Source organism: Arachis stenosperma, chromosome 6 (assembly GCF_014773155.1).
Source record: "Arachis stenosperma cultivar V10309 chromosome 6, arast.V10309.gnm1.PFL2, whole genome shotgun sequence".
NCBI lineage: Eukaryota > Viridiplantae > Streptophyta > Magnoliopsida > Fabales > Fabaceae > Arachis > Arachis stenosperma.
The window spans coordinates 81,847,649-81,860,790 of NC_080382.1; the positions used below are offsets into that span (position 1 = coordinate 81,847,649).

At 39.4% G+C, this 13,142-nt stretch overlaps 1 protein-coding gene across 1 annotated transcript; it reads left to right on the forward strand.

The window, feature by feature from the left end:
- The first annotated feature begins 11,524 nt into the window (after positions 1–11,524).
- Positions 11,525–12,793, forward strand: LOC130934235 (uncharacterized). The gene has a single exon (XM_057863822.1). The coding sequence runs from the start codon at positions 11,525–11,527 to the stop codon at positions 12,791–12,793; it is 1,269 nt and encodes a 422-aa protein (XP_057719805.1).
- The last annotated feature ends 349 nt before the right edge of the window (positions 12,794–13,142 follow it).

A 13,142-nucleotide genomic window follows, 5' to 3' on the forward strand; every position in this document is an offset into this window, starting at 1 on the left:
ATGAAGAGATGTAGCCTAATCATAATAGAAATCCTAAATCCTAATCCTAATCCTAAATCCTAAGAGAGAGGAAAGAGCCTCCCTCTCTAAAAACTACATATAAAACCTAAAATTGTGAATTATGAATGTTGTATTGTGAATGGATGCATTCCCCCATTTTTAGCCTCTAATCTGTGATTTCTGGGTCGAAAACTGGGTCAGAAATAGCCCAGAATTCGCTGGTTGCGAATTCAAATACGCTGATTTTCGCAGATGCGACATGTCCGCGTGATGCACGCGTTTGTGTCACTTACCCTCAGAGAAAATATGACAAATTATATATCATTTCGAAGCGCTGCATGTTAGCTTTCCAACGCAACTGAAACCGCCTCATTTGGATCTCTGTAGCTCAAGTTATGATCGATTTAGTGTGAGAGGGTCAGGCTGACAGCTTTGCAGTTCCTTCAATTTCTTGTATTCCTTCCACTTTTGCATGCTTCCTTTCCGTTCTCCAAGCCATTCATGCCCTGTAATCTCTGTAATCACTTAACCCACGTATCATGACATCTAATGGTAATAAGAGAGGATTAATATTAGCAAATATAAGGCCAAAGAAGCATGTTTTCAATCATAGCACAAAATCAGAAAGGAAAACGTAAAACATGCGAATTGTATGAGAAAGTGTGAGAATAATAGATAAAATCTACTAGATTAAACACAGGATAAATTGTAAAATAGTAGTTTATCAACCTTCCCACACTTAAACATTAGCATGTCCTCATGCTAAGTTTAAGAGAAACTATAAGAGTGAAGAGGAATGGTAGACTTATTAAATGAAACCTATCTATATGAATGCAACTACATGCTAAGATGTTTCTGTCTACTTAGTTAAAAGTAAATAAGCTCTTCAAGACAAACATAAATCAGATTTCACTAATTCAAATTATACAATAAAAGACAAGTAAACTTGTAAGAAGATAGCTCATGAAAGCAGGGAACATAGAATCAAGCGTTGAACCCTCACTAGTAGTGTATATCACTCTGACTCTCTCAAGTTTCTAGGGTTAATCACTCTACTCTTCTCTAGTCATACTTTCTAAACTTTGTTCTTCATCTAACCAATCAACAAGTATTTAATGTACTAATGCAAACGTCATAAGGTCTTTTCAAGGTTGTAATGGGGCTAAGGTAAAGGTGAGGATATATATATGGCTAAGTGAGCTATGAATTAAATCTTTGACTAGTCTAAGCTCTCACCTAATATACATACACTCTATATAACTCTAGAATTATGCCTAGCTACCCATAATTCCCACTTTTGCATCATATACTCATGTATTAACTTTTCTTTTAATTTGTATCACATATGCATTGATCTTTTATTAACTTAACATTGGGGTAATTTTGTCCCCTATACATACATACATACATATATATATATATATATATATATTTCTTTTTTTTTATTAAAAATATAAAAGTAAACATAACATATCAATGCACATGGATTTTTAATTTTTCTGGTCTCACATGAGTAGGTACCCAAATTCCCAATATTTTGTCAATGAAACACTGTACACTTTCATCAACCCAAGTTCCCATAGTTCCCCACACTTAATTGATACACAATCTCTATCTTAAGCTAATCAAAGATTTAATTGGGGTATTTAATTATTTTTCTGCTTAAGGCTAGTGATGTGGTAAAATATAGAACAAATGGGGATTAAAAGGCTCAAAGTGGCTAACAAAGGTAATTGAAAGGGTAGGCTATTTGGGATAAGTGAGCAAAAACAAGTAATGGCCTCAATCATATACAAGCATGTAAATACACTAAATAGTGGACATATAGAATGGAACAAAGTAAAGTCTACAATCATAGAGGAGAAAACATACAAGAATAGAATATTATGGTTAAATAATGTAACCATGTAATTGAGCTCAAATCTCACAGGTTGTGTGTTCTTTAGCTCTAAACCATGTTCCAAATACAATCTTCAAACAAGTTTAACACAAATTTTTCAATTTAAATTAGTGAAATATTGTAAAAAATGGTCTTGAAAAGAAACTCATTACTTTAACCAAGCAAGACATACATGCAAACAAACATGCAAATGCAACGACTAACAAGGAAAATAAATGATTGGTGTTGAAAAGGAGGTAACTAACCCACGGAAGTCGGTATCGACCTCTCCACACTTAAAGATTGCACCATCCTCGGTGCATGCTAGGATGTGCAAGTGGACGGGTTGCTCCAACTGACACTTGTAGGTGGAGGTGCATTAGCTAGAGGTCTCTTGGTTCCTTTCCGTGCCGGTGTCTTGTCAGTGGCCTTCTCTTTTCCTTTCTGGGTACCCATGTCTAAAGAAGAAAGAAAAGGAAGAATATTAAATATAGAGAACGAAAGAACTGGGAGGAAGAGATTCCAAGTGATAATGAATGCCAAAGAGGGGATAATAGCTTTAAATACATGGTAGCTACAACATGTAAGTAAGATAACAATTAGGAGCAAAAAGGTAATTCATAATAATGAGATGCAGGAGTGTTTATGGCATGCAGAAATAAGCATGAGAAGCATAGCTCAAGCATCAAGTATTAAATGTGCCAATTGAAAGAACATGTGTAATGATGACAATTTGTGAATGATAATCCCAAATACAGATGGTTTGCAAGTGTTGTGAAACAGAGGTATTCAGGTAAAAGAGTTGACAAAAAATAGAATTCAGAATACCATAATAGCTTTTTTTTATTTTTTTATTTATTATTTTTTTCCCCACAAACGCTTGGTGTGCAAGTTAAAATAGGAATGAAAATAATATAAACCAAATGTATGGGAGAGCCAAATTAATATGTCAATTGTCAAATCATTCCACATAAGATCCGTAAGGTCAAATTAATAAAATAATATCCAAATGAAGCTCCAATACCAATATAATATTGCATGAAAAGGAAAGAAAAAGAAAGAAGAAGAAACAATAAATAATTAAGCTAAAAGAAAATTTAGAAGAAAGAAAAATAATTAAATGTAGTAATTAAAAAATGAATGAAAGAAAGAATGGAGGGAAGGAAGAAGAGAAGAATAAAAGAAAGAGAAAGAATGGAAAAAGATGAGAGAATAAAGAAGAAAGAAAAGAAAGAAGAAAGAGAAGAAAGAAATTAGGATTTAGAAAGATAAGATATGAAAAACAGGGTTGCGCATGGTTCAAGTGGGTCGCGCACTGAGGGGGGCGACGCGTCACAAGTACGCGTGACCATGTTTGCGCTATTCGCGCGAGGGCATCGTGGCACTTGCACAACCCTCTGTTCGTCTTGGGGTGTGTGCCAAAATGTCCTATGACGCGTGCGCGTATGGTAGTGCTTATTGTAAAAGTGACGCGCACGCGTCCACGACGCGTACGCATGACGTGATTTGTGCCTCGGGCACAGTGCCCGCACCAAGCCAGCCCAACTTTTGGCCAATACACCTTTTACGTCGATTTCGCAAGGTATTGACGCGTACGCGTGAGGTGCCAAATTCTCAGATGACGCGTACGCGTGAGGGACGCGTACGCATGGTAATGCTTGTGTGATTGGCACACTTTCTGCACTGTTCCCACACAACTTTCTGTTCGTTTTTTTATGCAATATGCAATATGCAGATGAAGATGCAAACTATATGTACTAATAATGAGAAGAGTCACTTAAAAAAGAAAACTAAGAAGAGAGAAAAGAACGATCATACAATGGTGGGTTGTCTTCCACCTAGCACTTTTAGTTATTGTCCCTAAGTTAGACATTTGGTGAGCTCCTTGTCATGGTGGCTTGTGCTTGTACTGATCCAGGAATCTCCACCAGTGTTTGTAATTCCAATAGCCTCCGGGGTCCCAAACTAGGTGCATAAAGCCTTCAAGCAAATCAAAGCAGGTGACAAGGCCCCAAGAGTGATGACTGTTGGAATGAATTCCGGGGTCCCAAACCTTGCTTTTACACCCGTCTTCTTGTGGGTCACCATTGTTCCTTCCGGGTGGCTCGCAATTTGAATTCTCACATAGACATCCAAACAACCTTCTAGACCCATTCAGTTGAGCTCTACACCAATCCTTACACTTCAATTTGGAGCATGCAACCATATTGAACCTTGCAGGACAACTCTTCCCACTGACCATCTCCCTCTTACTCTTAAAGCCACAGAGAGCTCTAAGTTGACCATCTGTCTCCAGTAGCCCATATTCAAGTGGGAAAGTAAAGGTCAAGGATAAGAATTTTACCCACTTGAAGGTTGTGTTGGACGGTAATGGCCTTGGGAGAGGTGTTTCTAATGATCTTGCAAGCTCCACTCCCTTGTGCTCTTCTCTGACAACTTCCACCTCCTTGCAAGTTTCTTCAATTTTAACCTCTTATTCTTGGTAGCTTTCTTCAAATTCAATCTCCTCTTCACTGCTTTCCAAGGGCATGGGAAGTTGTGCTTCTTCTTCTTGAATCTCCATCTCTTGATCAACCTCTTCCAAGTCTTTAGCCATGACATGCCATGGAGGTTGTACACCCTCCTCAACATCAAATGCAACCGTCTTGGAAGGAGGCTCTATGACTTGACTTTCCCATGGAGGTTCCGCATCTCCTAAGTCTTCAACCACTTCCTCTTTAACTATTGCGGCTTTATCCAGTTGTTTTAGCATAAAATCGTACTCCTCCTTGATGATTACCTTTCCATGACAACTCCCTTCATCTACTCCTTCATCTTCAAGGGGCTTCACTATCTCTACCTTTTGGGTCTCTTCTTGCTCCTCTGGAAATAAGGCTGCGTGTAACCGATTTATTGCGTCCCTAAGATGATCCCTTCTCTCTTGTTCCATGTCAATAGCATCATAGGTATCATCTTGCTCTTGGATTGATGGATGTGGGTGCTCTTCCATGGACGGTGATAATGGGATGGAGAGATCATTCTGTGGTTGAAAAGAAAGTGCACTAGAGCTTGAGGGTTTACTATTCGGGGTAGAGGATTGGTCCATGCGGGATATAAGAGCTTGAAGAGTAGAGGTGAGACTAATGATAGTGGCAAGTGTGGTATGAAGCTCTGTCTGCCCTTGGTGAATAACACCAAAGGTGTTGTCATCTAGTGGAGGTTAGGGTGGATAGAGCGGTTCATTATTTTGGAGAAAGGGTGCATGGTAGGAAGGTGGTTCTTCTTGATAAGGATATGGAGATGGTGAATATTGAGGTGGTGGTTCTGGGTGTGGTTCATGTGGTGGTTGGTGTGGTGGATGTGGGTCAGGGTCATATTGGAGTGTTTGGTGATAAGGGACTTGTGAGTTTGGTGGTTCAAAGGTATATTGTGGAGGTAGTTCATAAGCATAGGGTGGGGCTTGTTGGTAACTACAAAGGGGTCCACTATATCTATCATCTTGGCACGAACCTCGGAATGGCTCTCGACCATAGTAATTTGGTGGGTGTTGGTTGTCACGAGAAGGTCCACCATAACAATCACTTTGGTATGTATCATAGAATGGTTGTTGGTTATAGCGCATTGAAGGGGGTTGTTGCCAAGAGGTTGATCAAATACTTGTGGCTCCTCCCATATTTGATTCTTCCAACCTTGATGCCTGTTCTCATTATAGCTTCCATTTCTTACAATAACATTGGAATCAAACTTGAAGCCAGAAGGGTGAGAATTCAAAGTAGTTAATAAAAATTAAAAATAAAAACAAATAATAAGCAAAAATAAATATCTACAAAAACCAATAATAAGGCTCACGTTTGCAATTCCCCGGCTACGGCGCCATTTTGACGAACGGACTTTTGCCGATAAAGAATTTCACAAAAATATAATCGCGTTGTAAGTATAGTTTCTAAACCAACAAAAATCCTTTCACACAAATGTTTGGTTGTCACAAGTAACAAAACCCAATAAAATTTATAACCGAAGTATTTAAACCTCGGGTCGTCTCTCAAGGAATTGCAGGGAGGTGTATTTATTATTGGTTATGGAAAAAGGTATATTTTTGGGTTTTTTTGAAATAGGGATCAAGGAAATAAATTAACAATAAAGTACACTAATTATTATGAAAACCATTGCAAGGGATAAGAACTGGAAATCCCATCCTTGTTATCCTTAGCAGGTGAGATGAGGATTGGATTTTGCTCTCACTTAGTTAACCCTTAGAAAATAAAGGAAAGTCAAGTGGACTAATCAACTTGATTCCTCAAGTCCTAGTCAACTCCTATGGAAAGACTAGCTTTAGATGGATCTAAATCAATCAGTAATTTCCAATTTTGAATCAAGCGCTGAGTTTGATAACTCAAGTGTTACCAATTACTTAACCAAAGCAAAGGGGGAAAAATCTAAATTAAATTAAAAGCATGAATAACATAAATTTGAAGAAAAGCAATCTTTAGATCTGAAATATCTCAATTTATATTAAATAAGAAAATCAATTCTAACATGGAAAGTTCATAAGTCAAATTGAAAAGATAAATAACAATTAAAGTAATAGAATAAATAAGGTAGAAAATAATTTAGAGGAACATTGAACCTGGAATGAAGAGAAGTAGCCTAATCATAATAGAAATCTTAAATCCTAATCCTGATCATAAATCCTAAGAGAGAGGAGAGAGCCTCTCTCTCTAAAAACTACATTTAAAACCTAAAATTGTGAATTATGAATGTTGTATTATGAATGGATGCATTGCCCTACTTTATAGCCTCTAATCTGTGATTTATGGGCCGAAAACTGGGTCAGAAATAGCCCAGAATTCGTTGGTTGCGAATTCAAACACCCTGATTTTCGCAGATGCGATGCATCCGTGTGATGCACGCGTTCGTGTCACTTATCCTCAGAGCAACTATAGCAAATTATATATCATTTCGAAGTCCCGGATGTTAGCTTTCTAACGCAACTAGAACCGCCTCATTTGGACCTCTGTAGCTCAAGTTATGATCAATTTAGTGCGAGACGGTCAGGCTGACAGCTTTGTAGCTCCATCAATTTCTTGTATTCCTTCCACTTTTGCATGCTTCCTTTCTGTTCTCCAAGCCATTCCTGCCATGTAATCCCTGTATTCACTTAACGCACATATCACGGTATCTAATGGTAATAAGAGAGGATTAATATTAGCAAATATAAGGCCAAAGAAGCATGTTTTCAATCATAGCACAAAATCAGGAAGGAAAATATAAAACATGCGAATTGTATGAATAAATGTGAGAATAATGGATAAAATCCACTATGTTAAGCACAGGATAAACCGTAAAATAGTAGTTTATCATGCATCACTCTCCCCACCCAAAGTCTAAGTGATTCTTCCATCCTTGATTAAAAGTCTGAGGATAAGTGGAATCATTAAGAGTTCTGGAGAAATTCCCCATGTAATTGACTTGCCCGGGTATGTACTAGCTATAACTGCATGTCTCACCTTGAGGGAATCCATCACTCATATCATAAGAAGTATCTGGAGGAACATGTTGAACATTAGCAACTGAACTTTGCATCCCACTTAAATGTTGAGTAATGAGGATCATTTGTTGAGATAAGAGCTTGATTTGAGAAAAAAGTGCGTCTACAGCATCCACCTCTGATGCCAGGGCATCTTGGCCAGTTTCACTGAACTTTTCTTTATTGTTTTTAGGGTAGTTTCATGCATTTCCTTAGGAAATAAGCTATTTTGGATAGATATTCACTTACACCTTGATTCAAGCATACATTGTGCATTTTACATGATTTCATGAGGATTTTGCATGAGTTTAGTGACAAATTGTATGTTGCATTACCCATGACTTGGATTAGAACTTTGATGCACTCTATTGCTTGATTTCAGGACCAAAGGAAGCAAGGAAGAACCACTTAGCAGTCACGTTAATCTAATTAACGTTACCACTAACGTGGAATGGGAGGTAACTTACAAAGTTAATGAGAAAAGTGATTGCCAATAACGCTCTCGAAGCCATCATTGCCCACGTTAAGAGTCACGTTAACTAAGTTAACGTGAACCCTAACGTGAAGAAGGGACTTTGAGCCAACATTAGTGACACTTAACATTATCACTAACGTTGGCCAATGATCATAAGTGGCCACGTTAGAGTCCACGTTAACTTAGTTAACGTGGCCTCTAACGTTAAAAGGGGGAAGGAAGCCAACGTTAGTGACACTCAACATTGTCACTAACGTTGGCCTAAGGTGAAATGTACCACGTTAACTCCCACGTTAACTTGGTTAACGTGGGAGCTAACGTAAGAGGCAAAGGAGGTCGACAACGTTAGTGACACCCAACATTTTCACTAACGTTGGAAGCACCTACAAAACCCCCAAGGAGCCACGTTAACTTCCACGTTAACTTAGTTAACGTGGAAGCTAATGTTGATGAGTGAAAGATGAGCCAACGCTAGTGACACTCAACATTGTCACTAACGTTGGGGATGGCTAAGAATGGCCACGTTAGAAGCCACGTTAACCTAGTTAACGCGGACTCTAACGTGAGACATAGGGGCACATTGGAACGTTAGTGACAATGTTGAGTGTCACTAACGTTCTCGAAGATTGGCAAGGCCACGTTAGAAGCCACGTTAACCTAGTTAACGTGGACTCTAACGTGAGACATAGGGGCACACTAGAACGTTAGTGACAATGTTAAGTGTCACTAACGTTCTCGAAGGTTGGCAAGGCCACGTTAGAAGCCACGTTAACCTAGTTAACGTGGGCTCTAACGTGAGGCAAAGGGGTACATTGGAACGTTAGTGACAATGTTGAGTGTCACTAACGTTCTCGAACTCATGCTTTCACTAAACGTTAACACCCCTAACGTCCTGAGCTAAAGTCTCTGCCCACTTCACACTTTCTCTCTGCAAGTAAAGCCAAGCCCAAATAAAGAAGAGAACTACTTCAAACTCAAGATCCAAAGGCCCAAGATTTGAAGAGCCAACTAGAAGCTGAGAAGAGTAGTAGATATAGGAGTAGCTTTGAATTATTTGAGGAGTTCTGGAAGTTGGAAAGTAACACTACTCTCTGTATTTTACTTTCACTGCTCTTCTAGTTCCATGATGTATTCTCCATCTTTGTTTTCATTTTCTAGAGCTATGAACAACTAAACCCCTTTCATTGGGTTAGGGAGCTCTGTTGTAAATTGATGGATCAATACTAGTTTTCATTATTCTTCTTCTATCTTCTCTCTTGATTGTACTTGAAACTTTCGATCTTCATCCAATTGGGTAGTTATCTTGGAAAAGAAACTATTCAATCTTGGATCTCTTTTGAACTTTGAAAGAGGAATGAAGAGATCAAGCTAGAAATGCTTTCTCATGCTGGACCAAATTGGGTTTTGATGGATATGTGACTATAATCCTCTCAATACTTGATTTGGGAAATACATGTGGTATAATCAGTGACCACACTTCATCTCTTCTCATGAGCAATTGACCAAGGAATTCGCTATTTATCAAAATTTGAGAGATTAAATTGCAAGAAATTGTAATTCAATCAATTAAGATTGCCAAGGAGATCAATGAGTGCATTGATTGAGGAAGAGATGAAAATGAACTTGATCCAGAGAATTGCAACATCTCCTGCGCCCAATGAACTCCCCAATTCCGATCTCACCCATTCTCTTTAATTTCTGCCTTTACTTTCATGAGCAAACACCCCATTCCCATTTACAATTCTACAATTTACTTTCAGTCATTTACTTTCAGCCCTTTAATTCTAGCATTTACTTTTTCTGTCATTTACGTTCCCGCCATTTTATTTTCTGCAAATCTCAACCCAATTTCTGAATTCGCTCAACTAGAACATTCTTCTAATTAAAGTTTCTTGATCAATCAATCCCTGTGGGATTCGACCTCACTCTATTGTGAGTTTTTACTTGACGACAAATTCGGTACACTTGCCGAAGGAAATTTGTTGAGAGACAGTTTCTACTTGCATCAAGTTTATGGTGCCGTTGTCGGAGACTGATTGTGCGTCAACAATGATTAAATTAGGAGATCACTAGATTGAGCATTTTTTTGTTTGTTTGTTGATTTAATTTTCTGTTTGAGTAATTTACTTTCTGTCTTAGTTAACTTCTTCCCTTCCCCCTCTACTCTTTCGTGTTCTTTGTTATTTACCATTCATTTCACTAACCCACTAACTGTTTGATATATTGCACCACTCACAACTAATAGTAATTCTGACAGCAATACTATCTGCACATATTGTTACTTGCTTGTACTTGTTGGTTGTATGACAGAGAGAAGAAGCGGGGCTTTAACTTCCTTCGATTCTGAACCAGAGAGGACCCTCCTTAATCTTGGAAATTGTGGGAGCAGCATTCAGAAGCCCACCATACATGCCAACAATTTCGAGCTAAAACCTCAGCTCATCACTCTTGTGCAAAATAATTGCTCATTTGGAGGAGGTGCTCAAGAAGATCCGAATCAACACTTGACCACCTTCTTGAGGATTTGTGACACAGTGAAGTCCAATGGAGTCCACCAGGATGTCTATAGGCTGCTCTTGTTCCCTTTTTCACTCAGGGACAAGGCATTCAAATGGCTTGAATCATTCCCAAAAGAAAGCCTGACAAATTGGGAGGTGGTGGTGAATAAGTTTTTGGCAAGGTTTTAACCCCCTCAAAGGATCAATAGGCTGAGAACTGAAGTGTAGACATTCAGACAGCAAGATGGGGAGACACTTTATGAAGCTTGGGAAAGGTTCAAAGACTAACAAGGAGATGCCCACCAGAGATGTTCAATGAGTGGGTCCAACTTCACATCTTCTATGAAGGTCTTTCCTATGAGTCAAAGAAGGCTGTGGATCATTCATCAGGAGGCTCTTTGAACAAGAAGAAAACCATTGAAGAAGCCATAGATGTCATCAAAACAGTTGCTGAGAATGACTACTTCTATGCCTCTGAAAGAAGTAACACTAGAGGAGTAATGGAGCTAAACCACATGGATGCACTGTTAGCCCAAAACAAGATGATCACCAAGCAGCTAGCTGACCTCACCAAGAAGATGGAGAGGAACTAAGTGCCAGCCATCACCACTTCACCAACAACCCAAGAAGGAATGGATGAAGAGGCAGAGGGCAATCTTGAGCAAGCCAACTATATTGGGAATTAACCTAGACAGAACCATGATCCATACTCCAAAACCTACAACTTTGGATGGAGGAACCACCCAAACTTTGGGTGGGGGAATCAGCAAGATCAAATCCAAGACCAGAGACGTTACAACTCCAACAACAATGCAGCTCATCAATAATTCATACAGAGGACATATCAGCATCCCCACAACAACACTTCTCCACACCCATATCAAAACCAAAACAACACCTCTACTCCCAATCCACCATCATTTGATGACAAACTCTCTAAGATTGAAACATTACTTGAAGGAATATGCCAAGAGATTCAAGAAAACAAGGTGTTCAAAGAGGAGGTACGAGCCAATATTAAGAACCAGGGAGAAACCATCAAGAAGCTCGAATTCCAAGTGGGATGCTTAGCTGAGAAGATTCCCAAATCTACTGATGGCTTCCCAAGTGATACAGAGAAAAACCCAAGAGGAAAAGCAAAGAAAGTAAGATGGGAAGATTGCAAAATGATCACTACGAGTGATCAAGAGGATGAAGACAAGCAAAGCAAACTCTCCCAACAGCCTGAAGACAACTCAACAGAGAAGGAGGATAGAGATCACCAAGAACCAGAAATCTCACAACAGGAGTTGCTTAAGCTCTATGCACCATTTCCCCAACTGCTCAATGGTGCTGTGGGAAAGAGAATATACTCAAGGTTCCTAGACTTGTTTGCATCTCTGCATGTGAACATACCATTCATCAAGGCCATCCAACAAATGCCTGCATTCATCAAGTATATGAAGGAACTTCTTCCCAGGAAAAGCTCACTCAAAGGAGGCCAAACTATAGTGTTGAACAAGGAATGTAGTGCCCTTATTCAACCTGAGTTGCCTGCAAAAAGAAAAGACCCAGGGAGTTTTCACATCCGCTGTGCCATAGGAGAAACAATGTTCGATAGAGCACTCTGTGATTTGGGGGCAAGCATCAACTTACTGCCATTATCCTTGGTAAAGAGGCTGCAAATCAATGAGATAATGCCCACAGATGTGGTCATCAGACTGGCTGACAAGACTCAAAAGCAAGCAATAGGAGTGGTGGAAAATGTGTTGCTAAAGGTTGGGAAATACTTTCTCCCAACAGACTTTGTCATCCTGGACATGGAAGAGAGTCACACTCACCCAATCATATTGGGGAGACCCTTCCTAGCTACAGCCAGAGCACTCATAGATGTGAAGCAAGGGGAGCTAATATTGAGGATCCATGATGAACGACTCAGCTTTAATATCTTCAAATTCTCACAAGAAGCAGACCAAGAGCACAAGGAACCAAGCAAAGATCATAATGAGATATTGAAGGAGGAAGCAAGCACTGAAGTACACCCAACCTATCTGGAGACCCCTTTGGTTGATAAACAAGGGAAACAGCAACCATCACAGCTCAAGGAAAAGTTGGAGGAACCTAAACCTCTAGAGGGATGTGAAGACAACATCAAAACCACCTTAGAGGAAGAAGTCATCAAGAGCAAGGCAATATCAAAAGACACAAGGAGGAAGGTACCAAGGAGGTGGAGGAACAAAAAGATCCCTACGGAAGACTTTTCTCCAGGGGATAGAGTGATCTCAGCTTACTTCCCAGATATCCCCCCTAATCTCCCCACTGTACCATCTCAGTTACCTAAAGTCTTCACAATCAACAGAGTTCTTTCCCTGGAACATGTAGAGATCATTGATACAACCAATGGATACAAGTCCACAGTAAGAGGGGATGACTTCAAGCATTACCAACCACCCTGATGAGGGAGAAACGTCAAGCTAGTGACGCTAAAGAAGCGCTTCATGGGAGGCAACCCATGTTTTATATGCTTTTAGAAGATAGTGAATAAGTCAACATTTATGAATTCCAACCCAACCTTGACAAACACTTGGTTAAAACCTTCTTGTGCAGCATATAGTGAGGAACAAGTTTGGTGTTCAAAGCAAACCAAGATGCATCCTAGTCTTGGGAGCTTTGAACAAAAACTTTTCATCACAGTGCTCCAAACTAAGTTTGGTGTCACCCCATGGTGCCACCAAAATGCACATAAGGACCCACCAATAGTTAGTTAGTTAGTTGAAATTCATAAATAAACAATCTAATCTTTTC